The 21,489-nt window shown below is 37.9% G+C and overlaps 1 protein-coding gene across 6 annotated transcripts in view; it reads right to left on the bottom strand.

Moving 5' to 3' along the window:
- Positions 1-21,489, bottom strand: part of KCMF1 (potassium channel modulatory factor 1) — a 191,692-nt gene that overhangs the window by 3,217 nt on the left and 166,986 nt on the right. For all 6 annotated transcript variants that reach the window (XM_077134757.1, XM_077134758.1, XM_077134759.1 and 3 more), the window contains 4 exons: positions 16,807-16,946; positions 8,384-8,485; positions 5,782-5,956; positions 3,965-4,247 (listed from right to left, as the gene is read on the bottom strand). In XM_077134757.1, the coding sequence (XP_076990872.1) occupies positions 3,965-4,247; positions 5,782-5,956; positions 8,384-8,485; positions 16,807-16,946 (700 nt within the window). The remainder of the gene's footprint in view (positions 1-3,964; positions 4,248-5,781; positions 5,957-8,383; positions 8,486-16,806; positions 16,947-21,489) is intronic.

Below are 21,489 nucleotides of genomic sequence, written 5' to 3'. Positions count from 1 at the left end.
ATCTCAGGGTGATTTGAACAGTAAATAAGAAAATATTTGCAAAGTCCCCTTGGGGGAATGGTGAGAAAGAGGGAAAATTCAACTTCCCCTAGTTGAATTCTTGATATTCTCACAAGCAGTGTGGATAACCAAAGCTATAGGCTGAGCCTCCAATCTTGAGGTTTGTTCATATGAAACTTGACCCCACAAAGGAGAGGTCAAGCCTACTTAAAATTAGGTTGAAGAGTCACCCCTAAGAGAACCTCTTTTGTTGCTCAGATGTGGCCTCTCTCTCTCCAGCCAGCACAACAAGCAAACTCACCGCCCTCCCCTGTCTACATGGGACATGACTCCCAGAGGTGAGGTATGGACATTCCTGGCAACGCGAGAGAGAAATACTAGAATGAGCTGAGACTCAGCATCAAGGGACCGAAAAAATCTTCTCAACCGAAAGGGGGAAGAGCGAAATGAGACAAAATAAAGTGTCAATGGCTGAGAGATTCCAAAGAGTTGAGAGGTTATCCTGGAGGTTATTCTTACACATTAAATATATATCACCTTGTTAGTCAAGATGTAATGGAGAGGCTGGAGGGAACTGCCTGAAAATGTAGAGCTGTGTTCCAGTAGCCATGTTTCTTGAAGATGATTGTATAATGATATAGCTTTCACAATGTGACTGTGTGATTGTGAAAACCTTGTGTCTGATGCTTTTAGCAAGACTAAAATCATACAAAACACTTTTGCAGATCATAAAGGAATGAAGTTGGAAATCAATAACAGGCAGAGGGTCAGAAAATTCACAAATATATGGAGGTTCAACAACATACTCTTAAACAACCAGTAGTTCAAGGAAGAAATTACAAGAGAAATCAGTAAATTTCTTGAGGCAAATGAAAATGAAAACACAACATATCAAAATTTATGGGATGCAGCAAATGCAGTGCTAAGAGGGAAATTTATTGCCCTAAATGCTTATATCAAAAAAGAAGAGCAAAAATCAAGGCATTAACTGTCCACTTGGAAGAACCAGAGAAAGAACAGCAAATTAACCCCAAAGCAAGCAAAAGGAAAGAAATAATGATTAGAGCAGAAATAAGTGAAATTGAGAACGTGAAAACAATCAAGAAAATCAACAAAACCAGAAGTTGGTTCTATGAGAAAATCAATAAGATTGATGGTCCCTTAATGAGGTTGACAAAAAGAAAGAGAGGATGCAAATAAATTAAATCAGAAATGGAAGAGGGGACAAACACTGACCCCACAAAAATAAAGGAGGTAATAAGAAGATACTATGAACAACTTTATGCTAATAAACTAGACAATGTAGATATCTAGTTTAGATGACAACTTTCCAGAACGGCATGAACAACTAACAATGACTCGAGAAGAAATAGACAACCTCAACAAACTAATCACAAGTGAAGGAACTGAGTTAGTCATTAAGAAGCTCCCAAAAAAGAAAAGTCCAGGACCAGATGGGTTCACGTGAATTCTACCAAACATTCAAAAAAGAATTAGCACCAATCCTGCTCAAAGTCTTCAAAAAAAAACTGAAGAAGAGGGAAGCCTACCTAACTTATTCTATGAAGCCAACACCACCCTCATACCAAAGTCGGACAAAGATATTACAAAAAAAGAAAACTACAGACCAATCTCTCTAATGAAGATAGATGCAAAAATTCTCAACAAAATCCTTGCAAATCAAATCCAGCAGCACATTAAAAAAATTATACACCATGACCAAGTAGGATTCATCCCAGGTAAGCATGGATGGTTCAACATAAGAAAATCAATTAATGTAATACACCGTATCAACAAATCAAAGGAGAAAAAACACATGATCATCTTGATTGATGCAGAAAAGGCATCTGACAAAATTCAAAATCCTTTCTTGTTGAAAATACTTGAAAGAATAGGAATAGAAGGGAACTTCCTCAAGATGATAAAGGGAATATATGAGAAACCCATAGTTATTATCATCCTCAATGGGGAAAAACTGAAAACTTTCCCCCTAAGATCAGGAACAAGACAAGGATGTCCACTAACACCACTGTTATTCAACATTGTGTTGGAAGTTCTAGACAGAGCAATTAGACAAGAAAAAGATATACAAGGCATCAAAATTGGAAAGGAAGAAGTAAAACTCTGTCTGCAGATGATATGATACTTCATGTCGAAAACCCTGAAAAATCCACAGGAAAACTGCTAGAGCTAATAAATGAGTACAACCAAGTGGCAGGTTACAAGATAAACACTCAAAACCTATAATGTTTCTATACACTAGTAATGAACAATCTGAGGAGGAAATCAAGAAAAGAATTCCATTTATAATTGCAACCAAAAGAATAAAATATTTAGGAATAAATTTAACTAAAGAGACAGAAGACCTATACAAAGAAAACTACAAGAAATTGTTAAAAGAAATCACAGAAGACCTAAATAAATGGAAGGGCATACCGTGTTCATGGATTGGAAGATTAAATATAGTTAAGATGTCAATTCTACCTAAATTGATTTACAGATTAAATGCAATACCAATTAATATCCCAAAAACTTACTTATCAGAAATAGAAAAACATACCAACAAACAAATTTATCTGGAGGGGCAGGGTACCCCGAATAGCTAAAAATATCCTGAGGAAGAAAAATGAAGTTGAAGGCCTCAGCTACCTGACTTTAAGGTGTATTATGAAGCTACAGTGGTCAAAGAGCATGGTACTGGCATAAAGATATACTGACCAATAGAATCGAATAGAGTGTTCAGATTTAGACCCTCTCATCTATGGACAACTGATCTGTGATGAGGCAGTCAAGCCAACTCACCTGGGACAGAACAGTCTCTTCGATAAATGGTGCCGAGAGAACTGAATATCCACATGCAAAAGAATGAAAGAGGATCCATATCTCATACCCTATACACACATTGTACTTTTGAGCTGATACACTGTACTATTTTTCTTTTTCATTTTATGTAAGGTTTCTACCTTATATTTCTCTTGATTCCACTGAAAGTCCAAATGAGTCCAGGATGGGTCTCATCTCTGTCTCTAGCAATCTGCCAAGCCTAAGTTTCAACTCATCACTGCTCTTTTTAAAATCCTTTATATTCATAAGAGTCGCATAAAATGTCTATAAGGTTTTCGTAGAGGAGTATTTTCAGTTACTAAGGACAGTTTCAAAAGCAAAGAACTCTCTTCCATTTAGTGGAGGTGTTTACTGTGCACTGAAAATTATTTATCCCGTGGCAAACTTTTTTGTTACAGTTACTTATGTGTGCCAATAAGTGATGCAAATGTTCTAAAAATGATGATGGTGGTGAATATACAACTATGTGATGATACTGTAAGCCACTGATTGTATACTATGGATGGACTGCATGTGTGTGGAGATTTCTCAATAAAAATATATTTTTAAAAAAGCTGAACAAATAAAAGGCTAAAAACATTACAAAAATTTTCAAATAGCTCTGCATAAATTTCAGTATTACAGATTCTATGGAGACTGTTAATAATAATGAGTGTATGCTTTTAAAATAATAAAGCTTTAACATTCAGAAAAAAAGAAATTCTCAAGAGAAAACTATCACTATACTACAAAATCCTCTTTTGTAGCTTTTAATATTTCAGAGCAGACTGAGAAGGGTGATAAAAAAGAAAGCAAAGTTGATTACACTAAAAAATGTCTATCTATGTCATGATCTGGGGTTTAAGTTTTATGGGCAGAAGGGAAAAGAAATTGTTATTAGCTAATGAAATAAATGTGAGAACAAGACCAGCATTTTATCTAAATCATACTGTCGTACACATTCTTGGGGAAATAGTAAATATGCAGTTTTGATTAGAGATCTGTGAATTTCAATGGTATGATCAAAGGCAGAGTTTCTAAGAAAATACAGCCGTACAAAAGAAAAGGCAGATAATTTCAGATGGCATGGTGTTAATAAAACACTACTTTTCAAAAAAGGTAATATGAACAAATGTGCTACCTTGTTAAAAGAAATTGTGAATTCTGGAGAGTTTGCTGACTGCTCTCTGTGTTAGCTGTGTTGGTTGTTGCTGTGGATTGTGTGATTGTAGTGGTGACACTGCTTGTGTTGGTGCGCCGGGTTGCGTTGCGTGCAGTCTCCAGTTGCTGCCTTGCTGCCTGGGCGTGCTGCCGCTCTAGCTGCAGCTGCATCTGCAGTTGCTGTAACTGAGAGGCAGAAGGGCCGGAAGAATTAAGCTGTCCTCCTGCAGAACGTCTCACTCCTGATAACTGAGATAAGAGCTCTGCCAACAGAAAAGAAGATGATTAAAGTTGACTTATATACTGAGGGAAATAAAATGCTCAGGCCACTATTATTGGGAGAACCAATAAATGATGCTAAAAAGCATCATGAACTGGTAGGTATCTACCTGTGATATAGAGAGTGGGCTTGGAGCGCAATACCTTTCAGAGAATGCCTCCTAGATTGTTGGGTATGGGGATGCAAACACACATGACTATTAACACACATAATTATTATCGTTTAAAGCAAATAACTTAATAAAACTTGTTTAAATTACAATTACTTAATAAACTAATTTAGTCAATACTTTCTCTTTGTATTTTATTAAAGTGGTATATCTACTGGCTGAAACATAAGCCCTTCAACACAGGCTCCCTGAGAGCAGGAATTAAGTCTGCTTTGTTTACTATATCCAGCTCCAGGAACACAGCCTGACACATGCAGACTCTTATAGCAAGAAGGCTGTGCTCCTTAAGAGCCATACAGACCCTCTGCCCCTGTGCCTTGCTTCAGTAAGGAGTGGCGACTGCATCCTCCCAAGCGGAGGGGACACCCAGCTTACAAAGAACAGATGACGGCCTCACATACTCCCAGGCCAGCAAATACTCTTTAGTAACAAACTCATGTCTGAGTTTGTTTCCGGGTAGGTTTCTGTTTTCTTGCTCATGGTTGCTTCATCCCAGGTGCTCTTGCAGCTACTTTTTCATGGACTATATTTTCTATTACTAAAAGGAACTGATTATCATTGACAGGAAAAAATGAAGTTGTGGACAGAATTTTTCAATTTTTCCCTCAGAAATTACTTTAACCTTTGGAATCTATGACCAAAGAAAGAAGAACAAAGGAATATTAACACAAACAAAACAAAACCCAAACTCAGTTACTGAATTGCTTTCAGTGGTGATGGCATCTATATGTGTGAAAAAAGCACACTTGAAATTGAGATTTTATAGTGTATATCCCACTTAGTGATTTCTGACACCTGTGCTCTCTGCTAGTTTCCCAGTTGTGTAATGCACTGGATCAATGACTTAGCCATAAACATGTTCAGATGTTGGTTTATTATTTTTTTAAAATAAGATTTCCCCCAAACTTTTCAATATATTTTGCAATAATATAGTTATCAAGACAATGACAGAGAAATTCCTATTTACTTCCTTTCATGAGAACAGCTTTATGTTTTTCAGTCTTGTCAACTCATCAGTTTTTTTGTTTATAATCTGTGTAGTTGCAGAGGTTGAATCATTGACTTTTGGAGATCTTCCAATCTGTAACCTTTCATGATTTTCACAGGCTTCAAAGGAAGCCACAGATATAACTAAAGTCCTTATTATCTTATGTCCCTAAGTACTTGAAGAAATGCTAGAAAATATATGAACTGCTTTATGTTGTCTGTTTTTAATGTATTTTCTACATTTGGGAATTTAATGAAGGAACATAGAAATGTGATCAGGAAGTAAAAGACCCCAGACCCACACACAAAACATTAAAGAGACCTGCCCAATATTCCCTTTATAAATGTGGAACTAACTTACCAGCTATAGGATCCATGGCCTCCCTACTGCTTGGAGAATATGAACTCTGAGAAGAAGAAAGTCCACCAGTAGAGCTGCTAGTAAAGTGCATGTTTGATCTACGAGCACGAGGACCTCCTAAGCCCCGGCCAGGGTGAAACATTCTACGTACATGTCGAACACCACTCGATTCATCATAACTCAAAAGTTAAGAAAAAGACCAAAGTACTTCACAGAAAGGGGGGGAAATCACAGGAGCCCTTGCTACATGGACAAGAAGACTTCTTAAACTGTAAGCATTATAAAATAGTACATCTAATTTACAATGCAAATGACCCAACTCTATCTATGACAGCTATTAAGTGTAAAAATGACACTCAAATATAAAGCAATGTGTGAGTGCATATTTCATATGTGTGCTCCCCAGGGCCCAGTGACCATGACCAGTGACTCTGCCAGTACAAGGTCTGAGCGGCCCACAGCAGGCACCCAGGCAAAACATTCCCTGCCCTGACCTCAGTACTAAACCTCAGATATTTCTTCAGGCTCTTTTCCAGTGCTGCGGTGAAACAGCAAGGCAGAGATGTCAATGCCTAGTGGAAGTGGAAACGCAGAGAATATCATCACATTTACCAAGAAGGCAAATTTTCTGCAGGCTCAGCCATCTTACACAGCTGAGTATGGGTCAAGCTGATATAAGTTTACAAAGGAAAATGTGTGTGTGGGAAAAGAAAAAAACATTATAGCAGAAGAATAAGATTTTTCCTAAAAAGCAGCAAAGAGAATAGCTATGTAATACAGATTAACTCTTTTATAGGCTCCTCAGTTTTTCAGCTGATGGTTTTGAAGCTATTCAGGGACAGGTTCAATGGTCCCAAGAGGCCTGCAGGATCCTTATAACTCAAACTGTTTAGTAGAATCCATGGTGAAGGTTAGGGATCTAAAGAAAATGATATAACGATCACTATATCTTGTCATATAAAAGAGTAGCTATGCATGAAATGGAATTTAAGAATTTCATCCAAAGAATGAAAAAGAAAAAAGTTATGATGCTGAAGAGGTTACATAGAAGACACCTCTGATGTCAAACAGAGTGACTACAGGGTAACATCAGGACTATCTGAAAAATTAATGTTATCAGGATAATTGCCGTGTCAACATTTTCATTTCTAGAATTTAATGTTAATACTTGTTAGGAAATTCTAAAATGTAATCCACGTCTTCTCTTTGTCTTGTATTTTACATAATTTAATATTTTCTTGGTCACTAGAGGCTCATTAAACTCATAAAAATTGAGGCAGATGATGTGGGACATTCTAGTGAATGGACACCCATTTCTTCCGAGGCCCTGGAACTTGTTGGAAAGGTCCAGCATGCCAGCTTGGTTTTAAGTTTATCTGTCTAGTTTCTTCATGAAGATGGAGCAAAGACAGATAAAGCACAACCTTCTGGGTATTGTTCAGGAATCTTCCACGCAAAATTGCAAAGTGACTCAAAATTTTAAGCACTCCTGACTCATTTGGATTTTCTCAATCTCTTAAAGAAAAAAAAAGGTCACCCCTTTCCTCAACACTAGGGAGTATGGTTTTCTTTGTCCACTGAATGCTCACTCCTAGCCTGACCTGGGTTAGGCTGGCACTAATTTCTCAGGTTGGTTCCACTTCTTTACCTTTCCATTAGTTTCTCTTTATCTTCCCCTATATCTAAAGGGCCATTTTCCAATGAGAGAAGTAGGGATTGTGAACAAGGGACGGGGCTAAAGAAAACCACCAGTCCAGTTTCTTTCTCAATAGGTTTGAGGTTGAATTACAACTGCCAGAGGCAACTGAAGGGATCAGGAGAAAGCTGGCAGAGAGAAAAGAGAGATTAGCTCTTGGATTGCTTCAAACTGCGCTGACCACTGAAGCATTTACATGAGAACAGGACTCTAAAAAGGGACAGTTGTGGAAAAACAATTCATAATCTGAAACGAGAGACATTAGCCCTACAAAATTAAATGCTCTCCTGGGCTGGTAATCTCTTAGAGATTACAGGGAACACTGCCTATATTTTTGAGAAATAGGGTTGGAAAGAGGATGCAGAAATGTAGCAGGAAAGGAATAGAGCTGGACTTAGCCTTATGCTATCCTCAGAGACAAGGCTGGAAATGGCTGTCTCTGGAGAAGGGGACCCCAAAAGAGAAAAGAGATCCAAGACGCACTCCTCCCACGACAGACGTTGAGAGGAACAGGGTGCGGGTCAGAGCAACAGAGGTGAAACAGATAAACCTTCCTTTTATTTAATTAGGCAGATTTTAATTTGGATTAACACTTTCCTCTTTCAGATGAAAACATCCTCCAGGAGGGCACATGGCCTGATCAAACTGCCTTCAGAAAAGCTGTGACTGTAATGAACTACAGGAAAGATGACGGGCAGATGTCCCCCACGTAATGAGCAGGATGTGCACAGTGGTGATGGCACGGAATGAGAGATGGAAGAAAGCGCACCTTGACACTTTCAGGAAAGGGCCAAATAAATAATCTGGAGATTAGTTTTTCTCTCTTGGGGGATAGTGTCCTTAAAAACAGTCAAAATGACAAGTGTTTAAAAACACCCTTTCCCTTGATGTGTCTTAAAAGGATATTAAATCTCTAGGGGCTCTGTGTTCAAGTGTAAGGTGAGCTGCAAAGTCGTCCGTGACATGATTAGGATCGCCTCCGGGTAATGCTGCACAGATTGGACAAATCTGAAACGAAAGTCAAGAAAGCAGGGTTACTAAGCGAACATGGATTACGCATTGTTATGGACCAGTGCTTTACTATTAACTATTACTATCAGCAAATTGTAACCAGGTAAAAGCACAGTAGATCCAGAACCAGAGAAAAACAGTGGACTAAACAGACACTGCAGTACATTTGAGAAGCAGATGCGGTGAGGGCTGTCTTCAGGACCAGATCCATCTGTTCCTGACGGTTCAGACTTCACTTCCAGCACAGCTTTCTAACAACCTTGCTAAGTCATTCGCATGGTCTAGCAAAATGGTTTGCTAAATAATGTGCTATTCAGTGCATGTTTTTGTCTGACTAAGTCTAGCTTGAATGGCAAAGACTGAGACATAAGCTTACAGCACACTTCCCCAAAGTCACTTAGAATTGTGGCCCAATCCCCAAAAGATAGCAGATGTTTAGTTAAACTCAATCGTGTAAACTTGTATACTTTGAATGTAACAGGGTAAGACAGACAATTATTATTACTGATATGCAAATGTGCTGTATATATTCATGAATGTGACTTTCAAGGAGAAAGGGGGGGTGGGAGGCCCTTTTTGGAACCTGATTTTCCAGACCAGTGAGTCGAGGCGAAAACAGGGTGTAATGATTTAAGGGATGGCAGGTAGGAGAGATACCTGTAACCCAATCAAGGATCAAGGAGCAGAAGACTAACTTCCCCTTGGGCCTTAAGGCACAGGATAAAAGGAAGAAGGAATACAGCAGATGTATAGAGCCCAGGGGAGGAGGCCTGGCAGGCTGGGAAGGTGGCATGTGAAATAGTAGTTTGAGTAGAAATAGGAGAGGGGACAGCTAAAAAGAGAGAGGTACTTTCAGTGGGAAGGTCTTTACTCTTCCAGAAACTGAAATGGGCAGACAGTGGCCCAAAAGTGGCTGAGCTGCAAAGCATGGAGAATTTTAATCTTAAGGATGCAGAGGCACGACCAAAGGGAGTCCCAAGGAAGGTACAATTAAAGATTTTAAGCTTGTCCCAGAGATAAGATAGGATATGGGGTTCATCTTGCCAGTACATGAGCTATATGCCTACATTCTTTCATCCTGGAGTAAAGTCCAGGCAACAAATGGGCCTTACTGCTGCTCAGAGTAGAATGAGAAGAAGGGGTAGGACTGGAGACAAGGAGGCAAAGGAAAAGTGAGACTTGGAAGGACAATGCAGGGGTTTGGAGGGGAAAAGCAAGCTACTCTGGTTCCCTAGCATTAAAGCAAACTCAATACCTTCTTATAACTAGAACAGGAAATCCCTGAGAGTTTGACTTTAATTCAACGCCCTTTCCTCTCATGCCCAATCAACTAATCCAGTCACTTGCTTTAGGAAGCAGAGAACACACAAAACTAACCAAGCAAATGTCTTAGAAATATCCTCAAGAAAATCAAGACGTTCATGAGATGTAACATTCAAGCATGGCAGTGTGCAAAAGGACTAGGAGGTCAGAACAGAAGGTGCCTTTGAAGCACGTAAGAGAAAGCAGACAGACATGCTTGTTCGTATCTTTCCTAGAAAAATGCCAGAAATGTGGTCAGGTATGTTTTTTTTTCCATCAAAGAGAAAAGCAATTTTGTGTGATTGCAAGTTTATAGATTTTTTACTCTCTCTTTGCTAGGAATTTAGGACCTAACACCATTATTGTACGTGACACTGTGTCTAGCGTCTGATTCAATTATTTTACTTTTCATGTGTTAATGTCTCATCTAGCCCCTGCATAAACCCTATGAGAGATGCAGGACAGTACAGTCTGTCTCTGGTTTGGGAACTGTGACCAGATTTCTGGCTGACTTAAAATAAAAAGACCAACAAGATGCAGAGAGGAATCAAACTGCAGTTATTTAAAAATAAAATGAACAAGCCAGTTTAGATATGTTGAGATTCTTCCCATTTTTTTTAACAATGATACTCTCAGTGCATCGAATAGTGTCCCCTAAAATCCATGAACACTCGTAACTTTAAAATGTGCCCTTATTTGGAACTAGGGTCCTTGCAGGCACAGTTGATTAAATTAAGATGAGGTCCTACTGGCTGGATTAGGGAGGGCCCTACATCCATGACTGGGGTCCTTGTAATAAGAGGGGACATAGGGAAGGCAGAGCCACAGGGAAGGCCATGTGATAAGGGAGGGAGAAGTTGGACTGAGGTAGCCAGTCAAGGACTGCTGGCAACGAACAGGAGCTAGAAGAAGCAAGGATAGATTCTTCTAGAGTCTTCTGAGGGAGTAAGCCCTGCCAACACCTTGGTGTTGGTCTTCTGGCCTCCAGAACTGTGAGAGAATAAACTTCTGTTCATTAGAGCCACTCGATTTGTGGTAACTCGTTGTGGTAGCTCTAGGAAACTAATATACTGAACTATGTACAGTTTTATCACAATATCCTAAGATTTTATATATATCAAAATAAAGGTATCGAAAATATATATAGGTATCTTTCTAAAATGTTTCCCTTTCGAGTGGTCTTTGAGTAAAATCTATGTACAATCTGAACTGCACAAAGATGGCTGCAGAAGTTTCAGTACCTTGAGGATACATTTAAATGTTCTTAGTGAGAAAGGTTTTTCAATGACATGCACTCTTGGAAGGGAAACTACAGCTATCAAACATATTGAGACTTCTCTAATAAAATGGATTATCTCCTACAAACTAGAAAAGCACCTTTGAGATGGGGATGTAAAACAAAAAGAAAGAAAATCAAGACCCTTCATTATTGTACATCAACTTCAGTTCTAAACTCAAATCCTTTAGAACTGCTTCATTCAAAGAAAAATAATACAAAAAAGAAAAAAACAAAAAAACCTTCTCTAATGACTAGGGAGAAAGAATTACTAAAGATAAGGGATTACTAGCGTGGGAGGATCACCAAGTTTGACAGCTGATGTAGAAAAATCAAGAAACCAGGTAAGAATTGAGTGAAAGATGCCACACCCTTGGGCTGTGTTAAGCTAACAGATGAATTCAGACCTGGAAAGCGTTGGTTAGAGCAGAAACCTGGTCATCTCTTAAGTTTTATATTTCATACTTAGCAAGCTAATTCACCTTTTAGCATAAAAGCTCTGGCAACTCAGAGGAGCAAAGTGGGCAGGGGAAACAGAGCATAGGTAAGGGAGGGGAAGGGGGGAAGGGAGGAGGTAGAGAGGCAGAAGGCTGCTCTGTATGCAGCGCATGAACGTTGGTTTGTTTTAAGTACACCTGTGCTTCCACCTGATGGTCCCTCATGCCTTCCACAAACCAGAAGTTTGCCACTTGTTCTGTAATATCTAATTGCTGGAACAGGAGAATTCCAAATAACATATTAGCTTTAAATTTTGACTGCTTGTCAACATTAAAGCTTACTGACTTGGCTTAAATTGGTGCTTCCTAAGTTTACCTTAGACTATAAATCACTTAAGGCACTTGTTAAAATCTATTTTCCTAGGTCCCTGCCTGGAGACTGATTTCCAGAGGTTCAGAAAGTTCGATGTTTCCCCATTCAGGTAATTCTTATAACTCAATAACTCTGGCAGATACTGCTTAAATACATAATGGTGCTGAATGCCTGTGGAACGAAACACTATAAATATTTTCGTATTATATGAACACCATAACAATGAAAAAGTCCTTATTCACAAAGTCCAAAGTCCTTGCTATTGCCCGAGACTTCCTCTTCTGCTTCATCTTGCCACTGAGGGTCACCATCAATCTGCTTTTCATCTGCAGCCCTGCTGGAAGCCTCTCCCAGCATAGTAAGATGAGATCCGTCCCAAGAGCATCATGGAGTTTCCACATAGTCCCAGGGCATGAATGCCCATAAGCAAGTCAGGGCGATTCTAATGTGGGTCACTGGAGCATATCTCCTAAAGTCCTAACTCCACTTTGAAATGCCAAGTCACTGCTGAATGTATAAAACTCACTCCACCCATGAAATAGGCTATAGAGATCTATTTAAAAATTCATCTAGATTTTTTGGTGTTTGTTTTTAAACAAGAGCTCCATCATTTGTCCCCATGCAATGATCAACTAGGCTAAAGTGCCTTGGGATCTGTACTAAGTCCTTTCTTGTCCATACTGAGGCATTCTCTGAGTCCTATGCAGGAAGAAGGGCTAAGTTACAGGATGAGATAAGTGCTTTTACCTCTTTTGGGGAGTGGGGAGAGGTGGAGAGATTTCACAATAGGTAACTTGCCTATCTTGTTCATTGCTACAGAAAAATGCATGAAAAATCCTGTTAATCTGATCCAGCACATGGATATTCGTCTGGAATAAGGTTGGTACATATTTCCCTTTCCAAGCTGTCCTTAATAACTGGCCCAGGAATTATCTACAACAGCCTTTCCTTTCTCATAATCCTTCTGAGAGCAAAAAAGTGGGTAAAGCAAATGATGTGTTTCCCTCACCCTTTTCATTTTTTACTGATGACGACTCAGTTAATTTTTGCTCAGGCACCCACACTTTTTCTCACATATAAGCCTTCTGCAGTCTCCACCCTCCTGTGTTCCCGTGCTTTCTGTCTAGTCATTGCTTGAAAATTCCTTCCTCTTGTCCCTCTCCCCATTCCCTATGCCTATTTACAGCTGTGAGTCAAACTATGAACTTAATCACGGTTGAAAAGCTTGAAAGAAGGATTATCCTTTTAACTGAGGAGTTGCAGGTTCTGAAGTGAAATCAGATAAAATGAAGACTCCATCTGACTGCTATAGCTCCATCTTTGGAAAAACTCTACCCATTTCTTCATCCTCCCATGAATTTGCTTTTTACCCAACCATAAGCACAGAAAGATAAAAACAAAATTTCAAGTTAAATAATTTTCCTGTGTTAATACAGTAACTCATTTTCTAGCGTAAAGTTAGGAAAACTTTCCTAGGCTAGCTTTGAAATGAAAGTTCACCACATGGTGTATTCTGACAAGTTATGTGCTTGCTTGCTCGGAGTTCCAAACCATTTATCCAAAGAATGTTTACAAAAATAGTCTCATTTTAAGTTGGGTTGCTTCCCTTCTATAAAATATGTAGTCTGTATAAATCTGAACAAAAATATGTAAGTAATAAAAACATATTAAGTATGTAACTCAGGGCTAACAATACTTTGGGTTATAAAAAGTATCAAGAAATGGGCATGGATACAGCTCACCACTGAAGTTCATATGAATTTTGTCTCTTTTTAAAAAGTTTTAAAAAACTGGGGTGTATTTTTCAGTATTCTTTTTCCCCAATTCAAACCACTTTAATATGTACATTTCAGTGATATTAATCACAGTCACAATATAGTGCTATTTTTCCCTACTTTTTAAAACTGGGATACAGCTCATATCTTTCCTTTTGAGGAGCTCTTAGAATTCAGCTCCAGAAATATCTCATGTCTGTTTCAAAAGACAGATTTTCTGGTCCACTTGTGATACTATTAATGGGGTGTTTCTAATGCGGTTTTTTTTTTCATCTCAGAAGAGTGATGACCCCAAAAAAGCTATTAGAATTTAAAGCCAAGACACAAAAAATCTTTACATTCATAAATCTTAACAAGTACACTAAAAAACTGTTGGCATTCTATTGGGCTAACCACTGCCAAGGCTAATGATAACTTCAGGTTTTTGGACTTCCCGCTACTATTAAAAGTAGCATTTTACTACTATTAACAGTAGTATTTTATTTTATACCATCTGCAGATGTAATCAATGTAAGACTGAAAACTGGAGTTCTGCTTTGACAACATACATAAAGTACTAAGGGAAAAATCCATGCTACATGGTTAATAAACTCCTTTTGGGCCTTCTAGAATTCTCTCAGAGCTCCTTGCACCTTGGCTGTCCATTCTGCCAATAACCATGCTTTTGAGATTTGAGTGAGTACACGGTTCAACCAGATCATAATCTAACTTTCTGTTGTTACAATGGAAGGTTAGAATTAACCTATAATTACATGAGTTTACATTTTTTCACATTGAATTAATTTTTTTTCCCTCCATTTCATTCTTCCCATTTTAATGCTGAGATTGAAACTGTTACTTGTTTCTGAAGGGTGGTATTTAGATCTAGAGTTTTTCTATTTTAAAAAGTTTAATTTTCCTTACATTTTAATGTGTGATTTACAAAGTCCTAAGTAATTTAGTTTTGGTTTAAATATATTTTTTTGTACTGAAATTTAAATTATATGTGTGTGCTGATACACCGGGAACGTAAAACCTGAAACAACATAATTTAGCCACGCTGAAAAATAATTCCATAGGAGTCAGAGTTGATCCATTTCATTTTGTTGACAATTCGCTATAAATAAACAACCCCCATGTTTACTTAGAAGATAAACCTAAGATCTACGTTTCTATCTTTCCAGAGGGTAGTTACATACTTTACTTGTGGACTTCGAGAAGAGAAGGAAATGGAACCTCCTATTGACTGATGGTGTCAATAAGAACATGAAGGCCAGAAGCGCCGGGCAGAGGGAAGAAGCAGAAATGAACTCCACAGACAGGGTGTGCACTGTCTGTACTCCCTCTGAATGAGAGTCTGGCAATGATCCAAGCGTTACATGTGCCTGTTCTCAGGGACATAACAAGTTTGTCAAGCAAGCTGGGTTTAGCAGAGCACCCTAGAAAAAAACAACCTCAGTCATCAAAACTGAGGTTGGCATGTTCAGATAACTTCAGAGAACTTAACAAAGGCATACTTTGTCTGGGACAGACCACAAGATCATTTGTAGATGGGGGGCATTTAATTTTCAAACTGGGTATCAGGCATTTAAGAGTATGAACAAATTCTGAATATTTTCTTTAAGACAAAAAAAAAGAGGCAAGGCTAGTAGGGGCATGGTAATTCTTATTTTGGAAACAGAATACTATGCTTTTTGTTCATGAACTGACTTAAATTTCCATTGGATTCTCTGATACTGTGTGCACAAAACCCCAGTGGGGTTATGGAAGTACTAGGGTCTATTGGATAATAACGATTTTAAGAATGCCTAATTTACAAAAAAGGATCTCCTATTACTATGTACCCCTAGTACATAGATAAAAGTAACCAAACTTAACATAAATGAAATAAAAAAGAAATGAATGCAGGTTTTCTACAATAACAAGGATGAAGATGCAATCAAACATGATTCTTCAACTTGATGTCTGGGAATGTACCAAGGGCAAGCAAACTTACCTTTACTGAATTAAAAAAAAAAGACTGAGAACAAACAGTACAGGACATTCCAGCAGTGTTCAAGGCTCCCCAGGTGCCTGGTAAGAACACTTCACTTCTGAGCTGTTCAGGGGTCAAATCTGGTGTGGGGATTATGTGATGTAAATTTATTAACTGAACTACAAATCTCATAATGCTTTTTAAGCCTCAAATTAACAGCAATACAGATTGAGATGAAAGTGAATCTGGACTACTATCAAGGTTGTGTTAACAATGGAGTCCCAGAGGAGGCAGAACAGGACACTGGGTAAGTATGGACTTTGGAATCTAATAAGACTGTCTAAATTGGCACACCTGGCTCTGATCCTCACTGGCTGTATGTCCCTGGGAATATTATTCCTCTGGGTTTCAGTTAATTTGTTTTGGACATATTCGGGGCTTATTAATTGTTACGATATGCAATTGCCTATTACAAAATTTAACATTTACAGTTCCATATCAGTACGGTAAAGGTAAAGCCTTTGCTTTACCTATTAGTACCAACAGTAACTGGGGGAGGGGACCCTTTGGGTATACTGGATCATTTCTCTTAGTTGGGTGCATGCTGATTCAGACGTCAAGTAGAGAATACCAAAAGCTTTCAATGCAAAATTTTTTTGTGTATACTATTCTGGGTCCTTGGCTTTTAGCCACTGGAACAGATTAGTCTAGAAGGTACTTTCGGGGGTCCAGAGCAAGAGATCTGATGTGATGAAAATCAAGTAAGGCCACTGATATGCTACAATATGATATAACAATGGATTGATTACTGCTCAATATATGACAAAATATTTTTACATTTCTTTGTCAAGTTTGCCTTATAAAAGAAAAATTAAGCAGGTAGCAAGAATACTTACTATAAGAGGAAATATTGTACAGCTTGGGGTACTTTTAACTTTTTCAAAATGTATTTAACAAATGGCTTATGAATTTGGTCAAGGCTCTAAGTGCTGTGCTATTTTTTTAAAAAGAGGGCAACAGAGGCTCGTGTGGACAAATGAGGGCCATTATCTCGCCCAAATGTAGCCTCTTAGGATATATAAACTTTGTTGTTGAAAGGTGATTTTATTGTTATGCAAACAATATCAGTACACCTAGCTTTTTAAATTTTAGGAATAGAGTACTTTATGACATCATTTTAGACACAATTAGTTTTGCTTACCACTTCTGTTGATGTTTCTGCGTGTTCAGAAGTAACATGTTCTTGAAGAGATGTCTCCGTATAGCCCATTTTTCCACAATAGGGACAAGTAAAAGACTGTGGCTGTTCTACAGAAAAAGCTTCCCCACCATAGTACAAATCTGAAAAATAAGGTGGAATTGCATTGAGGAATAATTACGTTTTTAAATATATATATAAATGTGATCACATGGTACAAAATAAGTTTTTAAAAAGTGGGCTTGAATTTGGTACAAAATTTCTATTTTCACTAGTGCATCTCCTAACATAACTTATGTGGACAATTTAAATGAATACCATAAGTACATGGAACCTTGAATACGGCATGAGATTTTGTAGGTTTGTCCAGAGCAATGCCTAGCTAAATCCCAGAGTGATTTGAAGAGTGAATAAAAATAGTATTTGCAAAGACCCCTTGCAGGAATGGTGAGAAAGGGGGAAAATTCAACTTTCCCATGTGGAGAATTCCTGATATTCTCATAATATCAGGAATTTTGGCAGTGGGGACTACCAAAGCAATAGGCTGAGCCCTCAATCTTGGGGTTTGTTTATATGAAACTTATCCCTGCAAAGGATAGGCTAAGCCTACTTGACCCTTAGGCCTAAGAGTCACCCCCAGAGAACCTCTTTTGTTACTCAGGTGTGGTCTCTCTCTGGCAGTCAACACGAGAAGCAAACTCACTGCCCTTCCCCTCTCTACACGGGACATGACTGCCAGGGGTGTAAATCTTCTTGGCAACGTGGGAAAGAAATCCTAGGATTAGCTGGGACTCAGCATCAAGGGATTGAGAAAACCTTCTCAACCAAAAGGGGGAAAAGAGAAATCAGAAAAAATAAAGTACCAATGGCTAAGAGATTTCAAACAGAGACAAGGGGTTATTCTGGAGGTTATTCTTATGAATTATACAGGTATCACCTTTTTAGTTAAGGTATAATGTAGAGGCTGGAAGGAAGTGCCTGAAAATGTAGAGCTCTGTTCCAGTAGTCATGTTTCTTTCTTTCTTTTTTTTAGTTAAAAAACTTTTTTTTAATACCAAAAAACACCCAACAAATGCAAACATTCTTAACTTTTGATCATTCCGTTCTACATATATAAACTGTAATTCACAATATCATCACATAGTTGCATATTCATCATCATGATCATTTCTTGGAACATTGGTATCTATTCAGAAAGAGAAATAAAAAGAAAGCAGAAAATAATTAATAAATACCATACCACTTATCCCTCCCTTTCATTGAACACTAGCATTTCAATCTAAATTTATTTTAACATTTGTTCTGCCTATTATTTATTTTTATTCCAAATGTTTTACTTGTCTGTTGATAAGGTACATAAAAGGAGCATCAGACACAAGTTTTCACAATCACATAGTCACACTGCGAAAGCTATATCATTATACAATCATCTTCAAGAAACATGGCTACTGGAACACAGCTCTACATTTTCAGGCAGTTCCCTCCAGCCTCACCACTACATCTTGACTAACAAGGTGGTATCTATTTAATGCGTAAGAAGGATAACCTCTCGACTCTGTTTGGAATCTCTCAGCCATTGAAACTTTATTTTGTCTCATTTCACTCTTCCCCCTTTTGTCAAGCAAGTTTTCTCAGTCCCTTGATGCTGAGTCTCAGCTCATTCTAGGATTTCTGTCCCATGTTGCCAGGAAGGTCTACATTCCTGGGAGTCATGTTCCATGTAGACAGGGGAAGGTTGGTGCGTTTGCTTATTGTGTTGGCTGGAGAGAGAGGCCACATCTGAGCAACAAAAGAGGTTCTTTTGGGGGTGACTCTTCGGCCTAATTTTAAATAGGCTTGACCTATTCTTTGTGGGGTTAAGTTTCATATGAACACACCCCAAGATCAGGGGCTCAGCCTATAGCTTTGGTTGACCACTGCTTGTGAGAATATCAAGAATTCAACTTGGGGAAGTTGAATTTCCCCCCTTTCTCACCACTCCCCAAAGGGGACTTTGCAAATACTTTTTTATTCACCGTTCAAATCACTCTGGGATTTATTGGGGCATTACTCTGGACAAACCAACAAAATCTCATGTCCTATTCAAGGTTCCATGTACTTATGGTGTCCAATTAAGCTGTCTACATAAGTTATATTAGGAAATGCACTAGTCAAAATGTAACTTTGAATCAAATAAACACTTTTTGCTTTAGTCTCACACCTAAGCTAAAATTCAAAAATGTTAATTACCATCTATTTTCAGCACCCTGCAGTAATGACATTTCTTTGTTCTTCCTCATGCAAAAACATTTTTTTAATTTGTACATTTAGTCACTTTCATTATATATTCTAGGCATTCCTAGATTATACCATCTTAGTCTTTATTGTCTATCTTTCTTTATGATTTCATTTGTGCCCCCAGCCTTCCTCCCACCCTCTATCATTCTCACATTCAGCTTCATTCAGTATTTTAACATAACTGTATTACAATTTAGTATTGAGCTGTCCATTTCTGAGTTTTTACATTCAGTCCTGCTGCACAATCTGTATTCTTTCGGCTCCAATTACCCAATATCTTACCCTATTTCTATCTCTTGATGGTCTCTGTTACCAATGAAATTCACCAAGTTTATTCACTAATGTCAGTTCATATCAGTGAGACCATACAGTATTTGTCCTTTTGTTTCTGGCTAATCTCACTCAGCATAATGTCCTTAAGGTCCATCCATATTGTTACATACTTCATAACTTTATCTGTCATACAGCTGCCTAATATTCCATTGTATGTATATACCACAGTTTGTTTAGCCACCCTCTGTTGACGTTCATTTTGGCTGTTTCCATCTCTTAGCAACTGTAAATAATGCTGCTACAAACACTGGAGTGCAAATGTCCGTTTGCGTCCTTGCCCTTGTGTCCTTTGAGTAGATCCTAGCAATGGTATTGCTGGATCATATGGCAATTCTATATTTAGCTTTTTGAGGAAACATCAAACTGCCTTCCACCATTTGACATTCCCACTAACAGTGAATAAATGTGCCTCTTTCTCCACATCTTTTCCAGCATTTGTCATTTTCTGTTTTATTGATAATGGCCATTCTGGTGGGTGTGAGATGATATCTCTTTTGTGATTTTGATTTGCATTTCTCTAATAGCCAGGGAAGTTGAGCATCTTTTCACGTGCATTTTGGCCATTTGTATTTCCTCTTCTGAGAAGTGTCTATTCAAGTCTTTTGCCCATATTGTAATTGGGTTGGCTATCTTTCTGTTGCTGAGTTGAACAACTTCTTTATAAATTCGGGATACTAGACCTTTATCTGATACATCATTTCCAAATATCATCTCCCATTGTGTAGGCTGTCTTTTTACTCTCTTGATGTGTAAGGTCTAGGAAACCACCTCCTAGCATAAGATTTATAAAATATTTCCCTAAATTTTCTTCTACTGCTTTATGGTCTTATATCTAATGTTTAGGTCTTTGATCCATTTTGAGTTAATTTTTGTATACAGTGTGAGATATGGGTCCTCTTTCATTCTTTTGCATATGGATATCCACTTTTCTAGGCACCATCTATTGAAGAGATTGTTCTGTCCCAGGTGAGTTGGCTTGACTGTCTTATCAAAGATTAATTGTCCATAGACGAGAGGGTCTATATCTGAACACTCTATTCTATTCCATTGGTCAGTATATCTATCTTTATGCCAGTACCATGCTCTTTTGACCACTGCAGCTTTGTAATATGCCTTAAAGTCAGGTAGTGGGAGAACTCCAACTTCATTTTTTTTTTCTCAGGATACTTTTAGCTATTCAGGGTACCATGCCCTTCCAGATAAATTTGGTTATTGGTTTTTCTATTTTTGAAAAGTAAGTTGTTGGGATTTTAATTGGTATTGCATTGAATGTGTAAATCAATTTAGGTAGAATTGATATCTTAACTATATTTAGTCTTCCAATCCATGAACATGGTATGCCCTTTCATCTATTTCGGTCTTCTGTGATTTCTTTAACAATTTCTTGTAGTTTTCTCTCTATAGGTCTTTTCATTTTTAGTTAAATTCATTCCTAAATATTTTATTCTTTTGGTTGCAATTGTAAATGGAATTCTTTTCTTGATTTCCCCCTCAGACTGTTCATTACTAGGGTATTGAAACACTACAGATTTTTGACTGCTGATCTTGTAATCTGCCACTTTGCTGTACTTGTTTATTAGCTCTAGTAGTTTTGCTGTGGATTTTTCAGAGTTTTTGACATATAGTATCATATCATCTGCAAACAGTGAGTTTTACTTCTTCCTTTCCAATTCTGATGCCTTGTATTTCTTTTTCTTGTCTAATTGCTCTGGCTAGAACTTCCAACACAATGTTGAATAACAGTGGTGATAGTGGACATTCTTGTCTTGTTCCTGATCTTAGGGGGAAAGTTTTCAGTTTTTCCCCATTGAGGATGATGTTAGCTGTGGGTTTTTCATATATTTCCTTTATAATTTTGAGGAAGTTCCCATCTATTTCTATCCTTTGTAGTGTTTTCAACAGGAAAGGATGTTGAATTTTGCCAAATACCTTTCCTGCATCAATCGAGATGATCATGTGGTTTTTCTGCTTTGATTTGTTGATATAGTGTACTACATTAACTGATTTTCTTTTGCTGAACCATCCTTGCATACCTGGGATGAATCCTACTTGGTCACGATGTATAATTCTTTTAAT

The sequence above is a fragment of the Tamandua tetradactyla genome, chromosome 17, assembly GCF_023851605.1.
Source record: "Tamandua tetradactyla isolate mTamTet1 chromosome 17, mTamTet1.pri, whole genome shotgun sequence".
Classification (NCBI taxonomy): Eukaryota; Metazoa; Chordata; class Mammalia; order Pilosa; family Myrmecophagidae; genus Tamandua; species Tamandua tetradactyla.
Note: the sequence above shows the minus strand (reverse complement) of the source record. Positions and strands in the feature narration are given on the sequence as shown.